The following is a 23,654-nucleotide window of genomic DNA, read 5'->3' on the forward strand; positions in this document are numbered from 1 at the left end:
CATTTTCTCAAATCACAAATGGCTGTAGGGTTTTGTGGAAGCTTTTCCTGCCTCTCCTGGTGTGACCTTGTCTCCTGGACCTCAGCCTTCTGGTGTGATGGACTCTATTAATTGATTTTTTGATGTCTCCAGATGCCTGGAGCAAATTTCCCCTGGTTCTGATGTGGGATGCATTTCTCACAGGCTGGATCTGACTTGCCCATGTTTTGTTGAGGGTTTTTGCATCTGTATTTGGGAGATACTGGTCTGAATGGATTTATGATAGCTCTGCCTGATTTTGGTGTTCGGTCATTGATGGCTTCATGGAATAAATTAGGAAGTGTCTCCCCTGCTCCTACTTCAAAGTTATTATGGACAATGTTATCTCTTTAACTGTTTAGAAAAATTCACCACCACAACCACCTGAGCCTAATGCTATGAGATCTGGAAGGTCTTTAGTCCTGGATCCAGTTTCTTCAACAGACACAAGCCTGTTCAGGGTGTCTAGTGTAAAGACTGTGTCTTTCCCTCAGGGAGTCAGGCCTTTTTTACAACTTCAACCACCCAAGGTTGCTGCTGTTGGGCGTACATCCAGGACCAGATCCCAGGTTTGGTTCTGCACTTTGTCTTAGACAATGAAGGGAAAGAAGCCATTAAGGATAACTGACTTTCCAGAACTGACACAGAAAACTGAATGTGCATGAAGAGCTGCACAGCCATGCTTATGTGGGCCGAGTCGGCCTCTGGAGGAGGGTGAGGGTCCTGGACTCAGAGTCAGCTCCACGAGGGGCCAGCAAGGGCACAGGGGTATCCAGGAGTAGGCCACTCCCTAGGGGCCCTGTGCTGCCTGCCATGCTGTGTGGGGCCCCAGACTCTCCCCAGTCAGGCCAGGAGGCTGTTGCTTTGTCTTGTGATGTTCCCTCTGCAAAATCCCAGGCTGTCAGAGGAGCTAGTCAGGGCTCAGCCTACCAAGGGGGCTGGAATCCCAAATGGACAGCACCTCCCTGAGCCCAAGTACTCATGGAGGTCGCTCCCTCTGCCAAGGCCAGGACACAGATCCTAAGGCAAGCCTGGCATCTCACACCATGTCTGCCGAGGGCTCATACCAAACCCTGGCACAAAGGAGACCTTCTTCTTCCTTGCTGCCTGCTGCCCAGCTGGCTCCTGAAGTGAGGGCTTGCCTGCCATGTACCTGAACACACCAGCCCATGGGGACTCAGGGCCCTGAGACAAGTGATTGGTTCGTGGTCGTGAAAGCCCTTCACAAAGCACAGCCCACCCCAGAATGTGTGCTGTCAACTCCCTCTCTGTCCCTCCAGGCCACGTCCTCTGAACCTGTGGACATCCTGTGAGTATTCTACCACCAGGGACCCTCCCAGACACAGGGAAGCCCCTGGGATTGAAAAAACGGGCAGGGCCTTGGGGAAGAAGTCCAAGGGGCAGGTGGGGTGGGACCTCGGGCAGTGCTGGGGCAAACTGTCCACTCCCAGGCTCTGGCTCTCCTTCCCCAAGGGTAGCTAGCAGGGCTCCAGAGGGAAGCAAGGTTGAGCACGACCTGTGGCCAGGTGCGTGGCCACAGCAGAAGGCTCTTCTCACACAGGGCCATGCAGAGTCTGAATTCACTTCCTGCAGCTGCGGTAACAAACCATGAAACTTAGTGCTCAAAATGACACGCACTTCTTCTCTTGGTTCTACAGGTCAAAGTCCAAAATCAGTTTCACTGGGCTGAGAGCCAGGTGTTGGCTCTACAGTGCTTCTTCTGAGGCTCCAGAGAGGAGACCCATGGACATCTCCAGCTTCCAGAGTGGTGCTCCCGGAACCCTTGGTTCCTGGCCCCTTCCTCCATCTTCAGAGCTAGCTCCTGTTCTCTGTCCCAAAGCACCTCTGTGCCAAATCCTATGACACTGAGATGATACCCTCTGCATACATCTTATGACACTAAGATGACACTTGGAGCCCATTTGGATAACCAAAGATATACTCCCCTCTCAGATCCTGAATTTAGTCCCATCTACAAGGTCCCTTTAGGATATAAGGGGACACTCATATGTCCCAGGGATTGTTTGAGGAGCATTGTGTAACCCACCACAGACACATTAACACAAACATGCACTCACTTCTTACACCCCCCACACACCCATTCCACGCAGGCAGTGGGGTCGCTGGTGGTCCCAGAGGTCACAAGGACTACTCATGTCCAAACCTCTCATCAGCCCACTCAGGACAGTGGGAAGCTGCAGAGCCCACCCCGTGGCACGCTGCCTCATGCCCAGGAGAGAATGGGCCCTTCCCCAAGGTCCCCCAGCACAGCCCTCCCTCACTATCATGTTCCCTCTGCCTGGATGCCCCTCTTCACCCCGCCTGCAGAATTGACCATCTCCAGCCTGAGCTGGAGGACTGGTTCTGAGCTGGCCACCTCTTCCATGCAGATGGTCTGCTTCTGTAAGCAGCTGCTCACTGCTATGGCTGGATGCCACACCCCATGCAAGGAATGCTAAAAGAACAGAAGAGCAGTGGGAATCAAAGGTCACCAAGAACAGCACTTAAAGGGTGACAGTACAGCCTGTGCCACAGAGCCTACATGTAGGAGCTTTGCTGCAGATCAGATGGACACCTCAGTGCCTACTGAGCACCGGAGATGCCCAGACCTGGGGAATGGACAGCGCAGAACAGCTTCCCACCCCCAGGACTTGGCTTGAGCTCTCCCTGGGTAGGGGTCATCTCTCTGGTCCTTGACTCCGCCTCTGAGTGCTAGATCCAGAGACAAGCCGCCATGGATGAGGCAGGGACCTCCTGCTCCAGGTGAGTGCTGGATCCCAGAAGGGTCTCCAGAGAGAGGTCCCTCTAGGGCCTCACTATGCTGACTCCCTTGTCCCAGCCCTTTCTCCACCACGCCAGGCTCAGAGTTCTAGAGCCTACCTTGCCACAGAGGGCTACAGGGTCTGCTCCCCACCCAGGAATCAGGCTAGCCCTGCTGTAAGAGCCCAGAGTGTGTGTGTGCAGTGAGCCAAGTAGAAATGCAGGGACACAATCTGAGAACAGGTGACAGCTGCTGCTGAGGCCAGTCCTCCCCTGGCTCTGCAGAGAGGGAGAGAAAGGACAGAGGACAGCCCAGGTACACACCTCATTTGGCCTTTCACCCGGCCTGGCAGGGTGTGTGGAAGGGAGAAAGCAAGAAGTGGGGGGGAGGGGTATGGAGCAGGAAGGCCGGTACGTGAGTCCTCGTCACCAGTGAGGAGGTCGGAGCACAGGCCTTGCTTGGCGGCAGAGGTGGTCTGGAGCTCTCCCTCTGCCCCTGTGGATCTCTACAATGCGTTAGCCCAGATCCCCTGGGTAGGGCCCCTGCCCACTGTGGACACCCAGAACTCCCTGTGTGTGTGGCAGAGGTCACCTGGCAACACACATAAATCCTGCTCGCCTCCAGCTTGGAGCCCCGCGCTGCGGCGGCCCGCGAGCTGCTCCTGGCCGCGCTGGAGGACCTGAGCCAGGAGCAGCTGAAGCGCTTCCGCCACAAGCTGCGGGATGCGCCCATGGACGGGCGCAGCATCCCTTGGGGGAGACTGGAGCGTGCGGACGCTATGGACCTAGCGGAGCAGCTGACCCATTTTTATGGGCCAGAGCCAGCGCTGGATGTGGCCCGCAAGACCCTGAAGAGAGCCGACGTGCGCGACGTGGCAGCCCGGCTCAAGGCGCAGCGGCAGCAGCGTGAGCTCTGGTTGGGGGTTCCCCAGGGTCCCTGGTTCAGGGTCTTTGCCGCCCGCTGCCTTCCTTCCAGCTTCCCCTATAGAACCCTGGCGCTTTACCCACAAATTTGCAAATCCTATGACTCAGATCCTGGATGCTCTCGAGGGAGACCTCGACCCCCGATTGCGTCCCGCACACGGCGGGCGGCGCAGTCTCACTTCAGGTTTCCGTTTCAGGGCTCGGCCCCAGCTCCTCGGCGCTGCTCTCCGTGGCCGGTAGGTCTTTTGTGGGAGGCACAGGCTCAGAGCACCAAGTCCCGCTGCCACTGCTGGCCCTAGGAAGGCTGGCGCGGGAAGGCGCCAGGACGCGCTAGAGGAAACCGAGGCCTGAGTGGCAGGGAGGGCACCGGCCCCAGGGTGCCGGAAAGCCAGCCCATTCTCGGCCCGCTCCCTGTCGCTTCCCCAGAGTACAAGAAGAAATACCGCGAGCACGTGCTGAGGCAACACGCCAAAGTGAAGGAGAGGAACGCCCGCTCGGTGAAGATCAACAAGCGCTTCACGAAGCTACTCATCGCGCCCGAGACCGCCGCCCTGGAGGAGGCACCGCTGGGGCTGGCGGAGGAGCCAGAGCCGGAGCGCGCACGGCGCTCGGACACACACACGTTCAACCGACTGTTCCAGCGGGACCAGGAAGGCCAGCGGCCGCTGACCGTGGTACTGCAGGGCCCGGCGGGCATTGGCAAGACCATGGCGGCCAAGAAAATCCTGTATGACTGGGCGGCGGGCAAGTTGTACCAAGGCCAAGTGGATTTCGCCTTCTTCATGCCATGCCACGAGCTGCTGGAGCTGTCGGGCACACGCAGCTTGGCTGACCTGATCCTGGACCAGTGCCCCGATCGGGGCGCACCCGTGCGACAGATGCTAGCGCAGCCTCAGCGGCTGCTCTTCATACTAGATGGCGCAGACGAGCTGCCGGCAACCGGGACCGCCGAGGCCGCGCCCTGCACCGACCCCTTTGAGGCCACTAGCGGTACACGGGTGCTGGGCGGGCTGCTGAGCAAAGCGCTGCTGCCCTCGGCCCGCCTGCTGGTGACCACGCGCACGGCCGCCCCTGGGAGGCTGCAGGGCCGCCTGTGTTCAGCACAGTGCGCAGAGGTGCGAGGTTTCTCCGATAAGGACAAGAAGAAGTACTTCTACAAGTTCTTCCAGGATGAGTGGAGGGCCGAGCGTGCCTATCGCTTCGTGAAAGAGAATGAGACGCTGTTCGGCTTGTGTTTCGTGCCCTTCGTGTGTTGGATCGTGTGCACCGTGCTGCGCCAGCAGTTGGATTTGGGCCAGGACCTGTCGCGCACCTCCAAGACCACCACTTCAGTGTACCTTCTCTTCATCGCCAGCGTGCTGAGCTCCACTGGTGCCGACGGTTCCTGGGTGCAGAGAGAGCTGCGCAAGCTGTGCCTGCTGGCCCGTGAGGGCGTCCTGCGGCGTAAGGCGCAGTTCACCGAAAAAGACCTGGAGAAACTGGAGCTTCGCGGCTCCAAAGTGCAGACACTATTTCTCTGCAAGAAGGAGATGCCAGGCGTGCTGCAGACAGAGGTCATCTTCCGATTCATTGACCAGAGTTTCCAGGAGTTCTTCGCAGCACTGTCCTACATGCTTCAGGAGGAGGGGGCTCCTGGGGCACCGACGGGTAGCGTGGGGTCACTCCTGCGCACAGACACGGAGCTAAGTGGACACCTGGCGCTCACCACCCGCTTCCTCTTCGGGCTGCTGAGCACAGAGCGGATCCGAGACATCGAGCATCACTTTGGTTGTGTGGTTCCAGAGCGTGTGAAGGAGGATGCCCTGCGGTGGGTGCAGGGACAGGGCTGCCCCAGGACTGCATCAGAGGGGACGGAGGACACAGAGGAACTAGAGGAGGAGATAGAGGAGCCCAACATCCCCCTAGAGCTGTTGTACTGCCTGTATGAGACACAGGAGGATGCTTTTGTGCGGCAGGCCCTTAGCAGCCTCCCAGAGCTGGCACTGGAGCGAGTGCGACTGAGTCGCATGGATCTGGAGGTTCTGAGCTACTGTGTGCGATGCTGCCCGTCTGGACAGGCACTGCGGCTGGTTAACATTGGACTGGCGGCTGCACAAGAGAAGAAAAAGAAGAAGAGCCTGGTGAAGCGGCTGCAGGGGTGAGTCTCCAGGCTAGGGCTGCGCCTTTGGCAGGCCCTGGTAGGCATGAAGCTTGGGTGCAGTGAAGGCCCGTGCACCTAGGCCCATCTGGACTGAGGAAGCATGTCCAAACCTGAGGCCTGTTCCCCCAGAGGCAGGGAGGACCTCAGGGCTGCTTTTGTTCACCCCCTTGCAAGGCAGCGGCCCCGTGCCCCTCTTCTTCACTAGGTGTCCTCACCATGTTCCAGCACACCACCACCCAGCTCTAGCTAGAGTTCTAGAGTCCACCATGCCCTTGGCACCCTGAGCCGTGCACCTGCTGTCCCTCCCCTCAACACTTTGCTTGCTGCCTATCCTGAAAGCCTGCCCTGGCTGCTTCAGCTGGCCTGGGATTCCACTGGCCCCAGAAGTGCCCTGACGACCACTCTCTACCATGACATTCCCCATGCCTGCTTCTTACACCAGACTTCCAGCTCCTCTGTGACAAAGCTTGTGCAAGAGTTACTTTGAACTTAGCTCCACTCATCACCTGTCCTGGGTGTTCAGCATCTTTCAGAGGATGAATGTCAGGACATGGGCAGGGCTGGCCCTAGGGACCTGCAGATCCCCTCCTGGGTTTCACTCTAGTTCAGTGAATTAAAGGGTAGAGGGGTCCTAGCTCAACACGAGGGGATGGCAGAGGAAGCACCAAGGCCTGAGGACTACAGAGAAGAAAGGGCCCTGTCTAGGAGGCGCTGAAGCAGTGCAGCAGCCTCAACTTCCTCTCTTCTTGCAGTTCTCGAGCCTCCACAAAACAACTCCTGGGTTCCCCACTGCGTCCACTTTGTGAGGCCATGACTGACCAACAGTGCGGCCTAAGCAGCCTGACGTGAGTAACCATGCCCCAGCCCCTCCCAGGGGGCAGGATGCCCTCCAGAGACAGGAGTATGGGGGGGGGGGAGAAAGCTGACAGGGGCCCACCCCATCAGAGAGTGAGGTGCTAGTGGGAAAGGTGTGGTGCTGGCGGAAAAAGAGGGGGCTCAGCACCTGGGGGTGGGAGGATGGCAGGGTTTTTTTTTTTTTTTTTTTTTCCAAGGAGGCTGCTAGGTGCCATTGGTGACTCCTGGGCCACCCCTCTAGAGGAAGGCATCAGGTGCCCCCTCTGAGGTCAGGCTGCCCGTGAATCCTGGCCTCTGTGTGCCCTTGGACAAGCCAGTCTGTCTGGGCTTATGCTTCCTCTCTGTGAAATGCAACCAGCGTCCTCTACCTTGGAGGGTTGATGTGAGACTTCGTGAGGCATGAACAGTACTGAGAATGAGATAGCTGTTCAATTCCTGTCCATCAGGAATGCCCACGCACCAGATGGTGAAATGACCAGAGGCCCACGAATCAGTGGCGACATGGCCAAGTAGTCCAGTGGGTGGGGGGCCGGGTACAGCAATCTGGAAATACATATAAGGAACCAGAAGGATGCCCACATTTGGCCCAGCTGGTGGGGTCTGGCCCACCTTGGTTTGTGCAGTTGATGTAGAGAAGTGGCCGGGGGCTGGCCCACAGACCCACAAGCTTCTTGACCACAGGCTGTCCTACTGCAAACTCCCCGATGTCGTCTGCCGAGACCTCTCTGAGGCCCTAAAGGTGGCACCAGCCCTGACGGACCTAGGCCTCCTCCACAACAGGCTCAGTGAGGCAGGCCTGCGTATGCTGAGTGAAGGCCTGGCTTGGCCCCAGTGCCGGGTGCGGACACTCAGGTGAGGCTTGGCCTGGGAGAGACAGAGGGATGGGACCCTCCCCCAGCAGCTCCTGAGCCAGCCCTCCTCTCAGGGTGCAGCTGTCTGGCCTCCCGGGAGCACTCCAGTACCTGGTAGGCATGCTCCGGCAGAGCCCTGCCCTGACCACCCTGGACCTCAGTGGCTGCCAGCTGTCTGACCCCACAGTGACCTACATGTGTGCAGTCCTGCAGCACCCATCATGCAGCCTACAGACGCTCAGGTAGATTCAGGTGGACAAAGTGTGGGGACGCCGCCGGTAACCCCAGGAAGGGTGGATGCTGGGACTCCCTGACCCTCAAGAGGAGCCTCTCCAGATACCTCCCAAGTGACCAGGCTCAGACACAGATCTGGGAGCCCAGCCTAGAACCCACCCCTGAAGCCCTGGCCCCCACCCTGGCCCTGATCACTATACTGACCAAATATGCACATCCTGTGGTCAGTGATCCCAACACCCTTGGACTCCCCTGAAGGACAAAGGCCCTGAGAGACAGCCTCGGTCACTTGGGCCTGGGGCACAGCCTAGACCAGCAGCCCCTTCGTCACCCACTCCTACTGTGCCCGTCTTGTCCCCCAGCCCTGGAGTTCTCTCCCTCAGCTGACCCATACCCTCTGTCCTCTGCATGCGGCTGCAGTCTGGCCTCTGTGGAGCTGAGTGAGCTGGCCCAGCAGGAGCTGAAGGCCGTGAAGACAGCAAAGCCAGATCTGGTCATCATACACTCAGAGCTGGACAGCCACCCGGAGCCTCCCAGGGGATTCAACAGTGTCCTCTGAGGCCCTGAAGCCAGAGCGGGGTAGAAGGCACTGTGGTCAGAGCCCCCGTGGAGAGGTAGTCCTAGTCCCCAAGGCAGGAGGATGCTGCCTTCAGACTCTGGGCAACTTTTCTGAGCAGAGAGGCCCTGGACAGGGGTCTGCTCCTGGTCAGGCCTGGGATCTATACCTCACCCTACAGCCACTGCCACTGCAAAAGCCCCTGAAATAGTAATACCGATGAAGCCCCTGTGAATTGAGCACCTAGTGGTTGATAGAGTGACCCTTTCTCTGACCTGGCCTCCACCTGAAGTGGAGTCTGAGCCCCCACTCTGGCCCTGTAGGCAGAAGGTGGTGGGGCCCCTGGGAATTTGGGAGGACTGAGGCCATCCTTGAGGTAGTGTAGCCTGAGCCCAGAGGCGTCCACTAGCTGCCTGAGATCTATGGAAGGGGAGACCAGGGCGGGTGGAGATAGCCAATGTCTGGCTCAGGTGGGAGCCGCAACAGCACCATCACTGGTAATAAACTCTCCTTCAGATTCACTTCCACTGGTTTCTGCTACTTTTCACCAGGGCCCCAGTAGGGTCTTTCCTCCAACTCGCCTGCCTGGGAGGACAGGGTTTAGGCCTCAGAGGAAAGAGGCTCAGAAAGCCTGGAGGCAAGACCTGACCTTGCCAGCCAGTGCCAACAAATGGACGTGCCAAGAAACTCTGAGTCTTTTCTGCTCAGCACAGCTGGGCTCTGCCAGCTCTTGAGACTCCATCCAAATGGAGGGCACCCTGGAACCAGCCCCTTCACTTCCCAGGGGAAATTCCCTCCATGATCACTTTAGGAATCCATTCCTTCATGCCACAAAGCAGACAGAACCCCTGTCCCCTGGGAACTGCTATTCTAGGCAGAAAGACAGACAATAAATAAGTATGCTATACAAGAACAAGACCCGGTAAAAACGTGGTGTGTGAATGCACAATTCAGTGGACTCACAGATGATTCACAAACATGGTACAGCAAACACAAGTGTGAGCCAGGCACAGGGGCGCGCAGGCCGGTCATGCCAGCAACTCAGAAAGCTGAGGCAAGTTTGAGACCCTCAGGCTCTGAGCAACTCTTGTGAGCAGAGAGACCCTGGACAGGCAAGTGAATCCCACACAGACGCAGGCCCTTGCCTGGTCCTGGACAGGCCTGGAACATGCCCCTGGCCCCACATCCTGGATTCCTCCTCCCTAGCCTGGGCAACTCAGTGAGCTTCTGTTGCAGGTTTCAGGACCCACTGAACCTGGGCAGGGTGGACAGACACAGATATGTATGTCAGGCCAGGGAGCCTGAACCAGAGGACCCACAGGCCCAGGGACGTGCCCAGAGCCATCAGTGGGCAGGTGGAAAGAGGGAGACCAACTGTGCCACAAGCTGAGAGAGCTGGAGGATGCGGTCTCCGAGCTCGGGGCACCGTGGAGAGGGAGAGATCTGGAGAAGGGGAAGAAACCACCTCCAGAGCCCACAGAGGTCCCCTAAATCCACCGTTGCGGACCGGCATCTTGGGGGTCAAAGGACTCCTCACTCAGGTCTCTGGTTGGCCACAGCCACGACCAACGGGACCACAACAGGTCCTGAAGACACAGCCTCGCCGCCCAGGGGAGAGGGGGCCCCCAGGCCCGAGCCCTCTGCGCCTCGGGCCCCGCCCCGTGGGCGGCTCGGGCCGGGCAGCAGGCCTTCCTGGTCACGTGTCAGTGGTGAGGCTCGCCTCCCCCAGGCAGGCCCGGGGCAGCCGGACCCAGGGGAACCGAGGGACGCAGATCGCAGATCGGGGCTGAGCAAGAGCCGCGGTAAGTCTCAGGGTCCCCCCGCGCGCCCTCCCCAGCTCCCGCTCCTCCCGCACCACCCGCTGCGTCCCGGCCCGGCCCCTTCCGCCCTCCCCTCCCAGGGGGGCTTGCCCCTGGGCTGAGCTTCCTCGTTCCACGTCAGGGCTTCCGAACTCAGGAAGGGGCGGCTTGAGCAGCAGACCGGAGACCCGCCAAGGTTAGAATCTGGGCTCCAAAGCCCGAGTTTGAGGGGCAAGTTTAGAGACTGAATTGAGTCCCTGGAGGTCCGTGGTGCGGTGTTTTCCTGGGTGGCCCTTAGATCCCACCACATCTAGGGCGTCGGCCACGTCCTGAGGAGGACTTTACAGTCTGAAGAGGGAGCCCACCCAGTCACGGCCTCTTGACCCCCTTCGCCAGGTCACCCCCTAAGTGAGCCTTCCATGGAGGATGCCTGGGAAGACCCGACCACATTTACTGCCCAGTCTCTGCCCACTGATCCCCGGCTCTTGGCCACTGTGACCAATGCATACCTGGGCACACGTGTGTATCATGACACACTGCATGTGAGTGGCTTGTACAATGGGGCTGGGGGTGGCACACACCGAGCAGTTCTGCCCAGCCCCCTCAACGTCAAACTGGAGGCCCCTGCAGAGACAGAAAAGCAGATGGAGGAGACCTTTGCCCTGGACACCAACACAGGTAGCTGCACTGTCTGGCTCCCTCTCAGCCACTGTGGAGCACAGCTCCCTCCAGCTTCACCTCACTTTCAGTAGGCAGTCTTTAAGGAGAAGAGGCCACGAGAGACCCCGTCTTGGGTTCTCCCCTTTCCCTCCCTCTGGGTGGGCCTCCTGGGGTCCTGGGCAGAGCCTGGGTCCTGTACAGCGGGGCCTGGAGGACGCATTCACCCTCACTGTGGGGAGAAGCCACCAGAAACCTGAGGGACACCACTGCCAGCCCAGGGAGGCCCCAGTGCTGTATGGCCCAAGGCACTGGGAGGCCACAGCTTTGCAGCCTGCCTGGGGGGGCCCTGCTTCCCCAGTGACTGAAGCTTCTCACCCTCCCCAGGCTCCTTTCTGCACACCCTGGGGAGCTCCAGCTTCCAGGCCTGCCAGCGCATCTATGCCCACCGCACGCTGCCCCACATTCTGGCCTTCAGCGTGTCTATTGCCCGCTTGGATGCAGGGAGCTCGCCTGTCACGGTGCTGCTGCGTTCATCCTTCTCCCTAGAAAGCCCAGACCTGGACTTGCATCTGGGGCCCGACGTCCAGGGATTCCGGTGAGGAGGGGGCTCTGTCCCAAGTCCCAGCAGGGTAACCTAAAGAGGGAGCCACCCCTGAGGTGGCTGCCCTCTTGCAGGTACCTGTACGGCCACACACTCACCCCTGAACAACCTGGGGGGCCACGACAGGAGGTGCACATGCTGTGGACACCAGTGCCCCTGACATTGACCCTTGGGGAACACGAGAAGAACAGGACCTGGGACTTCCTGACTGTCGTGGGCAGCAGCCAGGCAGAGGCCCAGGCCTACCTCCAGGAGGCCCTGCAGCTGCAGGCCAGAGGCTCTCTATACCCAGCCCATGCCCAGTCCTGGGCCCAGCTGTGGGCAGGCTGTGGCCTGGATGTGGTAGGACCACTGCCCCTGCGCCAGGCCCTTCGTGGCTCCCTCTACTACCTGCTCAGTGCCCTGCCCCAACCCGGGGCTTTAGGGTATGTCTGTCATGGCCTCAGCCCCGGGGGCCTCTCCAATGGGAGCCAGGAGGAGTGCTACTGGGGCCACGTCTTCTGGGATCAGGTACACGTCATCCCACACCACCACCACACTAAGGGCGGCACGGGGATCGGGGTTGGGATGGGCCAGCACAGGGCTGTGCCGAGGGGAGGGCTTCCTGAGGAGGTGCTATCTCGGCAGTGCAGGGATCCGTTGGAGAGCGAGCCAAGCAGGAGCACCAGAAGATGCACATGGCAGCGCCTGTGGTACTTGCAGCAGGGGCCCCACTAGATGGGAGGAGCAGTGGGGCACAGGGCCGAGAGTTTACCTGAGGGCGAGGAAACCAGGGACATTTAATCAGGGAGTGACACAGAGGCCCATTCTGGGAAGACCCCAGGTGGAGAAGAGCAAGGGGTGGGGTCAGAATAAGCTGAGGGTGCGGGCGTGAGGAGGCTGATTGGCACCGGGCCAGGAGGCGCGGAGAGTGCTTCCTCATGTGCCTCCCAAGTCAGCCCTGACTCCTGTTTTATGGGCGAGGCCAGGGAGGCTGAGGTCAGAGCAGGCTCCTCCTGTGGGGGCCTGTGCCTAGATTCGGGCCTGGGAACTCACCTGCTGGCCAGGGAGGGGAAGTGGAAGGCTGGGGAGGGGCTGGTGGATCTGGATGGTCATCAGGAAGAACGCGGAAGGAGGCAGAGAGGGTGCAGCAATTGCCCAGCCAGGGCAGGATGTGGAAGGAGGGGAGGAGAAGGTGTAAGCCCTTCTAGCTCCAGCACAAGGACTGTCCTCAGGACCTCTGGATGTTCCCAAGTATCCTGATGTTCCACCCAGAGGCTGCCAGGGCCATCCTGGAGTACCGCATCAGGACACTGAGTGGGGCCCTGGAAAACGCGCGGAACCTGGGCTACCAGGTGAGGGAGCCTGGGCACCACCCCGTGGGGCCACCGTAGGGTCCACACACACAAAGAACTGGGCAAGAGCCTCCTGGCCCACGGAGGAACGTGCAGTGGCTCCAGAGCCCCCACCTCCTCCTCTTTTTGCCCTTCCACAAGGTCCCATGGGGTAAAGGCTACGGTTGGGTAGCGTCTGCCCTCTCCCCCACAGGGAGCCAAGTTTGCTTGGGAGAGCGCAGGCTCTGGCCTGGAGGTCTGCCCTGAGGACATTTATGGGGCTCAGGAGATCCACATCAACGGGGCGGTCCTGTTGGCCTTCCAGCTGTACTACGACACCACCCAGGTGAGGTGTTCCATCCCCCAGCCCTGCCACCCTAGGCCTGCTGTCACAGAGAGCATCTGGGAGCCAGGCCTTCCTTTCTGGGCCCTGGATCGGTGGGCACTCAGCACACATAGGACCCTTGGCCCCCAGGATCTGCAGCTTTTCCGGGAGGCTGGTGGCTGGGATGTGGTCAGTGCTGTCGCTGAGTTCTGGTGCAGCCGTGTAGAGTGGAGCTCCAGGGAGAAGCAGTACCACCTGAGAGGTGAGGTGATCCCTGGGAGAAATGGTCAGGAGGAGGGACTGCTGGGGGGCAGGCAGCCTGTGCCGAGCACTGTCCGGACCTGTGTGCCCAGGAGTCATGCCCCCTGATGAGTTCCATTCAGGAGTCAACAACTCCACCTACACCAACGTCCTGGTCCAGACCAGGTCAGCCTCGAGACCGTGCCCCAGCCCCAGCCCAGCAAGCAGGGCCAGCCAGAAGCAGTGAGGCTGCAGCTTGTCCTCTCTCTACAGTCTGCACTTTGCAGCTGGTCTGGCCGAGGACCTGGGTCTGCCTGTCCCCAACCAGTGGCTGGTGGTGGCTGATAAGATCAAGGTGCCCTTTGACCCGGAGCGGAACTTCCACCCTGAATTTGATGGGTATGAGCCTGGTGAGTGGACCCTGACTTCTGCCAAGGGCCCTTCTGCCTGGCCGAAGACCCGTGCATCCACCCTGATGTGCCCTCAACAGCAGCATCTTCCCCAGGAGAGGAAGTGAAGCAGGCTGATGTCGTGCTCCTGGGGTACCCGGTCCCCTTCCCCCTGAGTCCTGACGTCCGCAGGAAGAACCTGGAGATGTACGAGGCTGTGACATCCCCCCAGGGCCCAGCCATGACCTGGGTGAGAAGCCTGGGGAGTGGCCCCACCTTACCAGCCTCGGTCTTTCTCTCCATAAGCTGGGTTTCACCCCACTGAACTCTGAACTCTGACCCCAGAGCATGTTTGCGGTGGGCTGGATGGAGTTGAAGGACCCATTGAGGGCACGAAGGCTTCTGGACAGGAGTTTGACCAATGTCACTGAGCCCTTCAAGGTCAGCCTGGCTCCAGTCCAGGGCCCTCTTACTGACCACTCTGCTGCCAGTGTCCATGGGGGGAGGTATGGTCACAGAGGAATCATTGCCCTGGCAGTTCCTGCCTGACCTTGGGATGGCAGCCCCAGGAGGTGCAGTGTCCTGGGGTCCCTGGCACTGACGGCCCGTGACCTCCAGGTGTGGACGGAGAATGCCGACGGGTCGGGTGCAGTGAACTTCCTGACAGGCATGGGGGGCTTCCTGCAGGCGGTACTCTTCGGAACCACAGGCCTCAGGTGAGTGCCGGGTGGCACCGAGGGTGGCCCCCTGCCCCTCCCTTCTCACACAGCTCTCCCTGCAGGGTCACCCGGGCAGGCATGACCTTTGACCCCCTGTGTCCAGCGGGGGTCTCCGGAGTGTGTGTCTCTGGCATCTCCTACCAGGGGAACAAGCTCAACTTTATCGTCTCCGAGGACTCCATGACAGTTGAGGTCACGGCCCAGGCTGGGCCCTGGGCCCCTCTGTTGGAGGCTGAGCTCTGGCCATCACAGGTGCGGCTGCCTCTGCTGCCAGGTAGGTAGAGGAGAGGTCTGAGTGATGAGACCGGGATGCCAGTGTGTACCTACAGGGCGCCCCTCTCTCCCTGCAGGACACAAGGCCTCCTTTCCCCACTCAGCTGGCCGCATACAAAGGTCGCTCCCAGAGCTGCCTGAAGCTGTGACTCCAAGAATTTCCCAGGAGAAGCTTTGAAGACAGACCTCTGCTACAGAGCCTGGGACATCCTGCAGCCCTCAGCCCCCAGGCCCTCCCCCGGAACCCTGCCCCTGAATGGCCAGGGCTGCTGGCTTCAGAAATGTCTCCTGAACCCCGCTTTTCATCACTGCCCCTGCTCCTCGCCCAGCTCTCCCCCAGTCCCAGGCGGTCTGCCTGGCTTGAGCCCCTCCCCAGCCTCGACTCCACGGGCAGCCAGTTTTCCACACCTCATCTGACCTGGCACCCCGTCTCTCAGTGCCCCACCTTGCTCCCCAGGCACTTTCCAGGGCCCCTGCAGCCAGGGCCTGAGTGTCCACACTCACACCCACCTAGACTCTGGTCACGGGGCCGTGAGGGGAGTTACTGGCAGGGTGAGGGTGAGGAGGAAGGGGCTCCACCCCGGCGCAGTTGCCCAGGACTGTCGGCTACCGCTTTACCAGAATTGAGCTTTCCCCTCAGTGCAGCTGTGGTCAGGCAGGGCTGGACCAGGGGCGCACGGGTGTCATCACTGACTCCTCTTGACTCCATGTCAGATGGCCTCTGGCACTGTGGGGTGGGGTGGGCAGCCCGTCCTCAACCCCACGGCCTATGAGAAGGGAAGGGGGTGCCATTGCTGGAGGATAGGACTGGGGTGCCAGAGCAAGACCCTCAACTCCCCACTGGCCACCAGAGGGACTAGACTCAAATGTGCTTGGGTTCCAGGCCTTGATCCCAGGCCAGGCTGTGACAGGCGGGCTGTTCAAAGACAGAGATTCTGCCTGGCAGCAGCTCCCACATCCTCAAGCCTGGGGTGGCTCACAGCGACTTCCCTAGAACCAGCTGAGAAGGCATCTGGAGCTGAGACACTGGTGAGGTCCAGACCCGGCACCAGACAACCTGCAGAGTCCACTCAGTGCTGGGCAGAGCTTTGCTCCTATAAAGGCCTATACCTTCTTCTGAAAGGGGCTGTGTGATGTCGAGTTTCCACCTCACCTGCGGGCAAGTGCAGCAGCTTGGGAGCCGGGTGGTCCCATCGCGCCTGCCTCCACTCCTTGCTGTGTCCTGCCACTGCCCCCTGGTCGCAGTTGAGAGTCAGTCTCTTCACCCAGCAGACACCAGGCAGAGCCCTCCTGGGCTTCAGGCAGCCCTAGATGTGGGAATCCCAGGGCCTGTCTCCTGTCTCCCGTCCTCAGCCCCTCAGGCTGGGACACTCGTGGCCTTAGCCAGCTGCCTCCACACCCAGGAGATTTGAAAGGAGGGTTCTCACGGCCACCCCAACAGAAAGTGTGGAGTGCAGAGGCAGGGATCCCTGGACACCAGGCCTCCAGGACACAGTGAGCCAGCAGCATGCTTGCTGGAGCTCAGAGCCAAGGTGGGCAGGGGCTGAGGGTCAAGTTGCAGACCACATGCAGGCCAGTGCATGGCTTGAAGCCAAGGGTGCCTACAGGCTTTTCACTAAAGGCCCTATAAACACTATGGCTGGGTGACAAGGCAGATCTGCTGAGGACCGTGGGCCCCTTCTCTCTGCTGTGGGCCAGGGATTGTCCTAATGGGAGTGGACATTCATTTTTTGCAGCCTCAAAGTCAGGATTGGGCAAAGACATCACAATGGGGTGGCAGGTGGCCCTGAACCCATAGGATTTTGTGGCCTGGTACTTGCTATGTCTGAGCGTGATTTTATACAGTCACCTCTGTGCATGTGATGGGCCCATGGGGTGAGAGTATGTGTGCCCACAGGCCTGGCCAGCATCCATCAACCTGCCAAGATGAGCCTGGGGAGAGAGGGCGCTGGTAACACTTCCCCAAGTGACTTGGCCACACGTCCTCAGTGGCTGGTCACCGACTAGACAACCTCCTCATTGTTGACGAGATCGTGGGGACTGGTAAAATATCCCACCTTTAGGGATATGTTCCCAGCCACACAGAGGTTGATGCCTGCCCCCAGCCTCTTCGTCCAGCATAGGCTGACCCCTACTTGAACCAAACCCAGGGCTTAGGGTCAGCATATTGTCTCTATTCCAGTTCAAGCAGAGGTCTCACACTTCCCTTGACCCTAATTCACGGTGGGACTTTCTCCAGGGCCCAACATGGGCCTGTGCGTCTCCACCCCCAGGTCCCAGCACAGGGCCACACACCCTATCTTCAGCAAGGGTCTCAGGCATGTCACAGGTTGGGGACTGTGTGGGGTCTCCAAGTAGAGCAATAGACAAGAGACCCCTGCCTCTATCCCTGGAAGAGCTGGCAGGCAAAGGGGTCTTCCTGGGGAGGGAGCCCGAGTGGAGTCTTCAAACCCCTGAGCGTCCTTCTGGCTCAGACCCCAGTGACGTGCTGGGGCCGCACCCCAGCCTCAGCCTCATGTGTGTTTGGGTGTGTGTCCCCAGGTGCTGGGCCCTGCCAGTTTTGCTGTGTGGGGGTGTTGGGGTGCCATGTGGTACATAGGGAGGTGAGGTAGTACAGGAACATGTACCCAGCACAGGGGCTCCGACGGGGTTTCCCACATCTACATCCCCATGACTGCTTCTGCACAGCTGGGTGGAGGAGAGAGGGACGGAGGGGGAGCCAGGGGCCTTGCCTGCACTTGTGTACATGCGTGGATGGTGGAAACAGTGTCCAGCTGCACCCAGGAAGATGGGGGACCAGGAGGGAGGGAGACCGCCACCATGCTGAAACCACTGGGATTTGAAGGCACACACAGACCAGGAGGGGCAGCACACAGCCGGGCGGGGCCCGTTCGGAACACCAGCCACCAAACCACAGGCAGCTGGGATCAGAGGCCTGTGTCCCCGACTTCAGGCTGAAACACTCGGGCGCCTCCACCCCGTCGCCACAGGCCACCCTGGGGCACAGTGAAGGGGGACAGTGGGGAACAGCTGAGCAGAGCAGGGTGGGCCTGGGGGAGTCCCCACAGCAGCCACCCCCGCAGCACCCCCCCACACTGAAGCCAGGAAGGAGGCCCTGGAGGCATGTCAGGGACCTGGCACTTTTAATTGTGATGGAGGTGGAGCCTGCTGAGTAAGAGGGAAGGGTCAGAGGTAGGAGTTAGGGGCCCTCAGGGTTAGGGCCAGGTCCCTGGGGTCTGAATGGTCAGCACTGGGTAGCCAGGTTGGGCCAGGGGCCGCCAGGGGCCTCCAGGGTCAGGGGACGGCACAGCTCAAGGCCCTATGAGAGCCAGCATCCAGCTCAAGGCCTTCAAGGGTTGGGGTCCGGGGACAGGATAGGACAGGACCCAGCCTGTCAGTCATAGTCTGTGTCTTCGAACTTGGTGCTGAAGAAGGCCGCAGAGTCCTTGGCCAAGCGGGAGAGGTGCAGGGCACCAGTCACCACCAGCCCCAGCAGCAGCAGCGGAGGCACCAGCGTCCACATCGCAGCCAGGATGTTGTAACACTTGGCTCTGGAGCCGTATCGCCGTGCTGCCTCCAGATCCCCAGCCACCTTCTGGTCTCGGGCCTGCAGGGCAGCCGAAGGGCCAGATCAACACCTGCCTGGGGGCCTGGCCACAGATGCACCCAGAGCACCTGGAGGGTCTGCACCGGACCCAGGATCGAGGTGGAGGGGTGTGGCCTGAGGGGACACTCTCTGGGCTAGACCCACTTCCTCCATGGTCCCCAGCTTGACACACTGCTTGACACTTGGTGGGCCTTGGGTCATGATGGCCACCCAGCCCAATGGGTGCTGCAAGGGGCGCCTGGCTCCTTGTGTCCAAGATATGGACCCAGTGGCCATCGCAGGTCAGCATCAGCTCCCAAGATCCCTCTGCAGGCAGGGAGTCCTCTGGGGAGCTGAGACCACAAACCCACATAGGAACGGAAGCCACGGGTCTCACTAAAGAGCCACAGCAGATGAGAGTCCCCCTCTGGGGAAAGGGAACTCTGCAGGTGGCCCCATGGACGCTGTCATCATCAAGGGACGGTCTCCACCTTTAGGAGCAGGGCTTTGCTATAGATAGCACCCCCTGAGTGGAGAAGCAGAGGTTCTCTCACCTTGGAGAGAAACTGTGGCCACACTAACACAGCCCCCTTCACAAGCTGCCCCCTTCGAGCCCCCAGCCACTCTGGCAGACCCTGAACTCTCCGCACAGCCCCCAGCCCCTCCTCACAACCCTGAGTCTCCCTGAAGCCCCCAGCCCCTCCCGCCACCTCTTCCGCCCACCTTGATGGAGTGCACCAGCGCCAGGAAGCCGAGGCAGCACAGGTTCAGGTAGAGTGTGCTGAAGGCTGACCAGATCAAGTGGTCGCGAGGCGGGGGGCTTGGCGGTCCCAGCACCAGGGCTGTGTGGGCAGCACCGTCAACCTTGCGGGGAGTGGAGGCCCGGGGGCCCTCACGGGGGTAGGACGTGTCCATGGGTTCCAGCGCCGTCTCTTCCTTGCTGGGACTTGCACTTCCAGGGTGGGCACCAAGTCTGCTTATAGCCCTGCGGCCTGCCTCCCTGCCCACCAGCTCTGCTTGCTAAATATAGCACAAATTACAGCCTGGAGCCTGGGAGCAAGGCGGGTCCTCCTGCCCCAGTGTCCCCACCCTCACCCTGGGGACCCAGAAAGACCACTGTCAGACCACCGACCAGAGCCCCCCCCATGTCCTGGCCACCCACCCCAGGAAGACCCCAAGTCAGACGGCTGAGAGGCAGTGGCTGCCCACTGCCTTCCAGGTCCAACTCAGGACTGTGGGTGGCCATGATGCCTCAGTCACAGGCAAGAGGCAGAGCCCTCCAGGCTTGGACAAAGCCTCCTCCTCCCGACCAGAACTGCTGACAGCCAGCCCTCATGCCCCAGGACTCAGCCTCCCACTGCTGTGTGAGGCGGGTGGGGTGGGGGCCAGATGCACCGGTCAGAGAGGGAAGTCTGAGGAGAAAGCTCCAGGGGAGAGGGACCATGAGGCAGCCATCTGGGACTGGCCACACCCCAGCAGTGCTGCCCGGACTGCCAGGAGCCACCTGGCCTTCCAAGGGGTTGGCGTAGACATGCCCCTGGGCCATCCTCGACCTCCTAGGCAGGCAGGTCCTCCGCTGTCCTGAAACGCTAGTGGGTGGGGTGGTCCCTTGGGGGCTCAGGGCTTCCTCCTGCTGTCCTCCTCTTGAGATGGCTCCCCAGCCTCAGGCTGTAGATGCCTCTTGGCCAGCGGCCCACATGTAGTGCCAGGAGGGACTTTTCTCCAGCTCCAAGCTCACAGGGCCCAGTGCCGCTCAGCTGAGGGACCATGTTGCCCCTGCCTGCTCTGAATTCCCCCGACACCTGCGCTGCCCTGCCTTCCCAAAGCCCAACCAGAGGCTTAGGCCAAAAGCTTACTCCTGCCAAACCCTAGGGCCCACACCCCCACGGGGACCCCCCGAGACCAAGATGCCCAGGCCTCCTCCTGGGGCTCCCTGCTGCTGAGCTAGAGCCCCCAGTGCCCATAGTTGTCCTGTTGAAATACCCCTCCCTCACCTGCCTAGAGCACAGCAAAGGCTCCCCCTCACGCCCATGACCACAACACTGACCAGCAAGAAACTGGGACGTCCTTCCCATCCACATCCTGTGAAATGCAAATTCCGGGGAAGTGCTGGGTAGGACGTTTATCAGGGAAGATCCGAGCCCTGTGGAAGGAGGGAAAGAACGGAGGAAGAGTGGCCACTAGGCCCAGCAAGGACCCAAGGTAACCACAGAGGAGCTCTGGGCCAGGGAAAACCATTAGAGACGTCCAGAGTAGGGAGTCCAGGAGATCACTCTGTGTTGGCCACACATTAGAAGCTGGATGTGACCTGGGAAGGAAAGACTTCAAGTGTCACCAACAATGGCAGCAGAAGTGGATGTGCACGCACAGAACTCATGAAAAGCCCACCACGTCCAGCGCCCGCACACCCAGATCCGAGACTGCCCCACCTGGCTTTCTGCTATTCCTGGGCTCCCTGGGGCGGGTCTGCAGCAGTCCACGCTCCTCCACCAGAGCCTTCTCTCCTGCAGGACCAGACTGGCAAAGGAGCGGAGGGCAGATGGCCAGTGCCTGACCCAGGAGGCTCTGTTCATGGCTCTACCCGGGTGAGTATTCTCTGGCTGGGGGTAGCTAGAGGGGAGCACCCGGGCCCTTTCACCTGGCTGATCACACTCTGCCGACTCCTGCACAGCAGGCCACCCACCCAGCGTGGCTTCTGCCAACCTCTGTTGCTCCTGTTCCAGTCATACATTTGAGGAATGGAAAGTGCCTGCTGGAAGGGTCTGTGGCCTGAAGCCCACTGTGAGTGGACTTTGGATCTGGACCCTGCTGACCCCTTGGTGCCCCAGCACCCAGTGGACAAGGAGTCATGTTGACACTCTGGGTGTCGAGACCCTCACCTGCTCCTATATGTCCACTGTGCCCAGCACCTCTGGAGTCCCCTGTCCTTGGGTCCATTGCCCAAGCAATATCCACATGGTCTGTGGGAAGGACTCGGGCGTAAGGGTGTGTCCACAGCCATCGCATGGCACTGTCTTTTGTCCTGGGGACTCTGCCCTCCTAGTCGCGAGGCTGTGTCTGAAGTTGAGTGAAGGCTCAGGGTCTGACCCTGGGGGAGCATTGCCCTGGGTCCTACCTCGACACCTTTTCCTATCATCTCTAATGATAGACACCAAGGGTGGCAGTGATGCAGACTGGGAACTGTGACTCAGTGACGATGGAGACGAGATGGAGTTGCATGAGCACAAATTCACAGCTGAGCCTTGGCTGGGCCTCTGCCTGGGCAGGAAGCCCCAGCTCCACAGGGAAGTCCAGGCCCACTCCTGGAGCCCAGGAAGCAGCTGCTCAATGGCTGCTGGGGTGGATTAGGGAGGCATGACGCAGGCGGACCTCAGCTGGTGTAGGCCCTTTAACCCAGGTGTCTTGACCTGCGGGAAGGAGGAGCCAGTGAGGCACCTGGCTCTGAGGACGCCCTGTGCAGTGTGAGGCGGGTAAACCAGGCACCTTTGGTATCTGACAAAGTGTGGGTGAGGGTGGGACCTTTCCAGGGCCACCAGGGAGGAGTCAGAACAGGAGGGTGTCTTCCCTTTGTCCCCATGAAGAGCCTTGGCTGTCTCAACAGAACTGCTCACCACAAACACAGCTGTGTTAGAAGCAGCTGGCCAGAATGCCCAAAGGGCAGCACGACAGGCAGGGGCGGAAGTGGAGCAGGAGGCTCTTCCTGCACTGCTTCCCAGCGCGGGTCCCTCTGCTCACCCCTGGGGCAGCAGAGGCTGCATTTGGGACCAGATGATGGAGAGAGCAGAGCTCAGCCTCCTCTTGATGGGGCAGCTCCTGTGAGGGGCAGGTGCATAGGGTAGGGGCCTCTCTCTAGCCCAGTCAGGGCAGCTTGAGGACCCTGGCAGGGCAGCCTCCCCATGGGCAGAGCTGGATGCAGGGGAGACAGGGTCCACGGTACCTGGAGCCCCAGACATGGCAAAGTCCTAGCAGCTCACCACGGCCCACAGGAGAAGGAGGTGGATGGGGCCCCAGGTCCTGAGGAGGGCTGCCTGGAAGTGGCCATAGAGTGTGGGATTCAGGAGACGTTTCATTCTCAGAAATAACTTCCCTGGGCCAGACTGGGTGAGCGCCCAGAGTAGGGATGCTGACCTCAGCAATGTCATGGGCCCAGGGTGCACACAGCCACTGTGGGGACTGAACCTGAGACAGATTCAAGGAGAGGGCACTGGGTGAGCTGCCAATCAAACGGGGACCTAGTGGGTGCAGTCCTATCACTACTCTCCTCTGTGCCCTTGGGGTCATTCTGCACCTCACCTCTTACCCAAGGCCCCCCGGGAGGCTGAGCTGCTGCCACCTCTTTCAACTTCATCCTTAGGGACAGCCCAGGGGCAGCCTGGACAGGGCCTGGCTGTCAGGGTTTCCCCTCAGAGAGGCGAACGCTGTCAGGGTTCAAGCCAGAAGCGGCACACAGGGGCCTAGGCCACAACTCGGCCCCTCAGGGGCAGGCAGCAGGAACACCTGACCCTTCAGGCTGACCTGGAGCTGTAGCCCTGACCACAGATGGACCTCACCATCCCTGAGCAGGGGCACTGGGCTCATCCTGCATGACCAAGGTCACCCAGTGGCCAGCTCCACACCTGAGATGCATACAAGGGAATGTGGCTCTGTGCTGGGAAGCAGCTGGCAAATGCACTGAGCCCCTCTGCCCCAGCCACATGCCCTGGCATGGAAGGCACCCAGGGCAGGAGGCACGGCAGGGCTCGAGTCTCCCCAGACTCACCTTCATCAGAGGCTTCAGCACAGGAGGCCCAGGACAGTGATGCAGGTCTGGTGGAGATGGGGTCCTTGTTCCCCACAGTCAAAGACTGAACACCAGACAAGAGACAAGGCAAGCAGAGCAAGCAAGTTTCATCTAAGAAAGTGATGGAGACAGACTTCTCCAAAAAGAAGGCTCCCCAGAGCTGAGTGTCCACGAGACAGGGTGGACTTGCCTTTTTTGTAGTCTTCAGAACTCTTCTCCTTTATTAATCAATGTCTTCTATTTCTTCTGGTGTACTAGGTGCACCTTTGTTCTGCCTTTGATAACCAGTCCCCACACTCTCGACCCCCAGCATGGATTGTCTCCATTGACGGCCTGACCTTTACTGCTGTGTCAACCGTGGGCTGTGGGCTTCCAGAACACCCTTAGGGAGCTGGGAGTAGAGGGACCCTATGGGACTGGCCCAGCCCTCAATGTGGACCTTGAGCTCCTGCTGCTGTTGACCAGACTGTGGAGTCTCCCAGGCCTGGGAAAAGACCCCAGGACCCCCACAGCCCGAACAGGAGGGATCAGCTGAGAGGTACTGATTTGGGTTCCTGGACAGAAAGCACCGCCCACCTGGTCCTTCCTCCCACTCTGCCCTAGAGAAATTTGATCCTCAGGATTTAGTTCC

The 23,654-nt window shown here is 60.2% G+C and overlaps 3 protein-coding genes across 8 annotated transcripts; 2 read left to right on the plus strand and 1 right to left on the minus strand.

Annotated features, from left to right (window-relative positions):
• Positions 1-2,752: 2,752 nt before the first annotated feature.
• Positions 2,753-8,859, plus strand: Nlrp6 (NLR family pyrin domain containing 6). Its single transcript, XM_027953624.3, has 8 exons — positions 2,753-2,781; positions 3,404-3,684; positions 3,900-3,938; positions 4,129-5,839; positions 6,595-6,687; positions 7,379-7,549; positions 7,623-7,790; positions 8,203-8,859. The coding sequence occupies exons 1-8, from the start codon at positions 2,753-2,755 to the stop codon at positions 8,339-8,341; spliced, it is 2,631 nt and encodes an 876-aa protein (XP_027809425.3). The 3' UTR covers positions 8,342-8,859.
• Positions 8,860-10,045: 1,186 nt separating this feature from the next.
• On the plus strand, positions 10,046-15,779 carry Pgghg (protein-glucosylgalactosylhydroxylysine glucosidase). 6 transcript variants are annotated; one of them, XM_071615870.1, is made up of 14 exons: positions 10,046-10,140; positions 10,534-10,815; positions 11,182-11,392; positions 11,473-11,908; positions 12,613-12,732; positions 12,926-13,057; positions 13,187-13,298; positions 13,390-13,462; positions 13,550-13,686; positions 13,782-13,915; positions 14,011-14,106; positions 14,284-14,381; positions 14,447-14,658; positions 14,735-15,779. In XM_071615870.1, the coding sequence occupies exons 2-14, from the start codon at positions 10,557-10,559 to the stop codon at positions 14,833-14,835; spliced, it is 2,121 nt and encodes a 706-aa protein (XP_071471971.1). In that variant the 5' UTR covers positions 10,046-10,140; positions 10,534-10,556; the 3' UTR covers positions 14,836-15,779. The 6 variants fall into 6 exon arrangements, 5 of the variants coding, with proteins under 5 accessions (XP_071471971.1, XP_071471968.1, XP_071471970.1 ...); XM_071615868.1 differs by adding an exon at positions 10,280-10,333 and having other exon boundaries at positions 10,080-10,140; positions 12,926-13,298; XR_011708445.1 differs by having other exon boundaries at positions 12,926-13,298; positions 14,529-14,636; positions 14,735-14,820.
• Positions 15,780-17,727: 1,948 nt separating this feature from the next.
• Ifitm5 (interferon induced transmembrane protein 5) lies at positions 17,728-23,646 on the minus strand. The gene is made up of 2 exons (XM_071615874.1): positions 18,967-23,646; positions 17,728-18,264 (listed from the first exon to the last, which is right to left on the minus strand). Exons 1-2 carry the CDS (start codon positions 19,156-19,158, stop codon positions 18,052-18,054), a joined length of 405 nt encoding a protein of 134 aa, XP_071471975.1. The 5' UTR covers positions 19,159-23,646; the 3' UTR covers positions 17,728-18,051.
• Between the last annotated feature and the right edge of the window lie 8 nt (positions 23,647-23,654).

Source organism: Marmota flaviventris, chromosome 9 (genome assembly GCF_047511675.1).
Source record: "Marmota flaviventris isolate mMarFla1 chromosome 9, mMarFla1.hap1, whole genome shotgun sequence".
Classification (NCBI taxonomy): domain Eukaryota; kingdom Metazoa; phylum Chordata; class Mammalia; order Rodentia; family Sciuridae; genus Marmota; species Marmota flaviventris.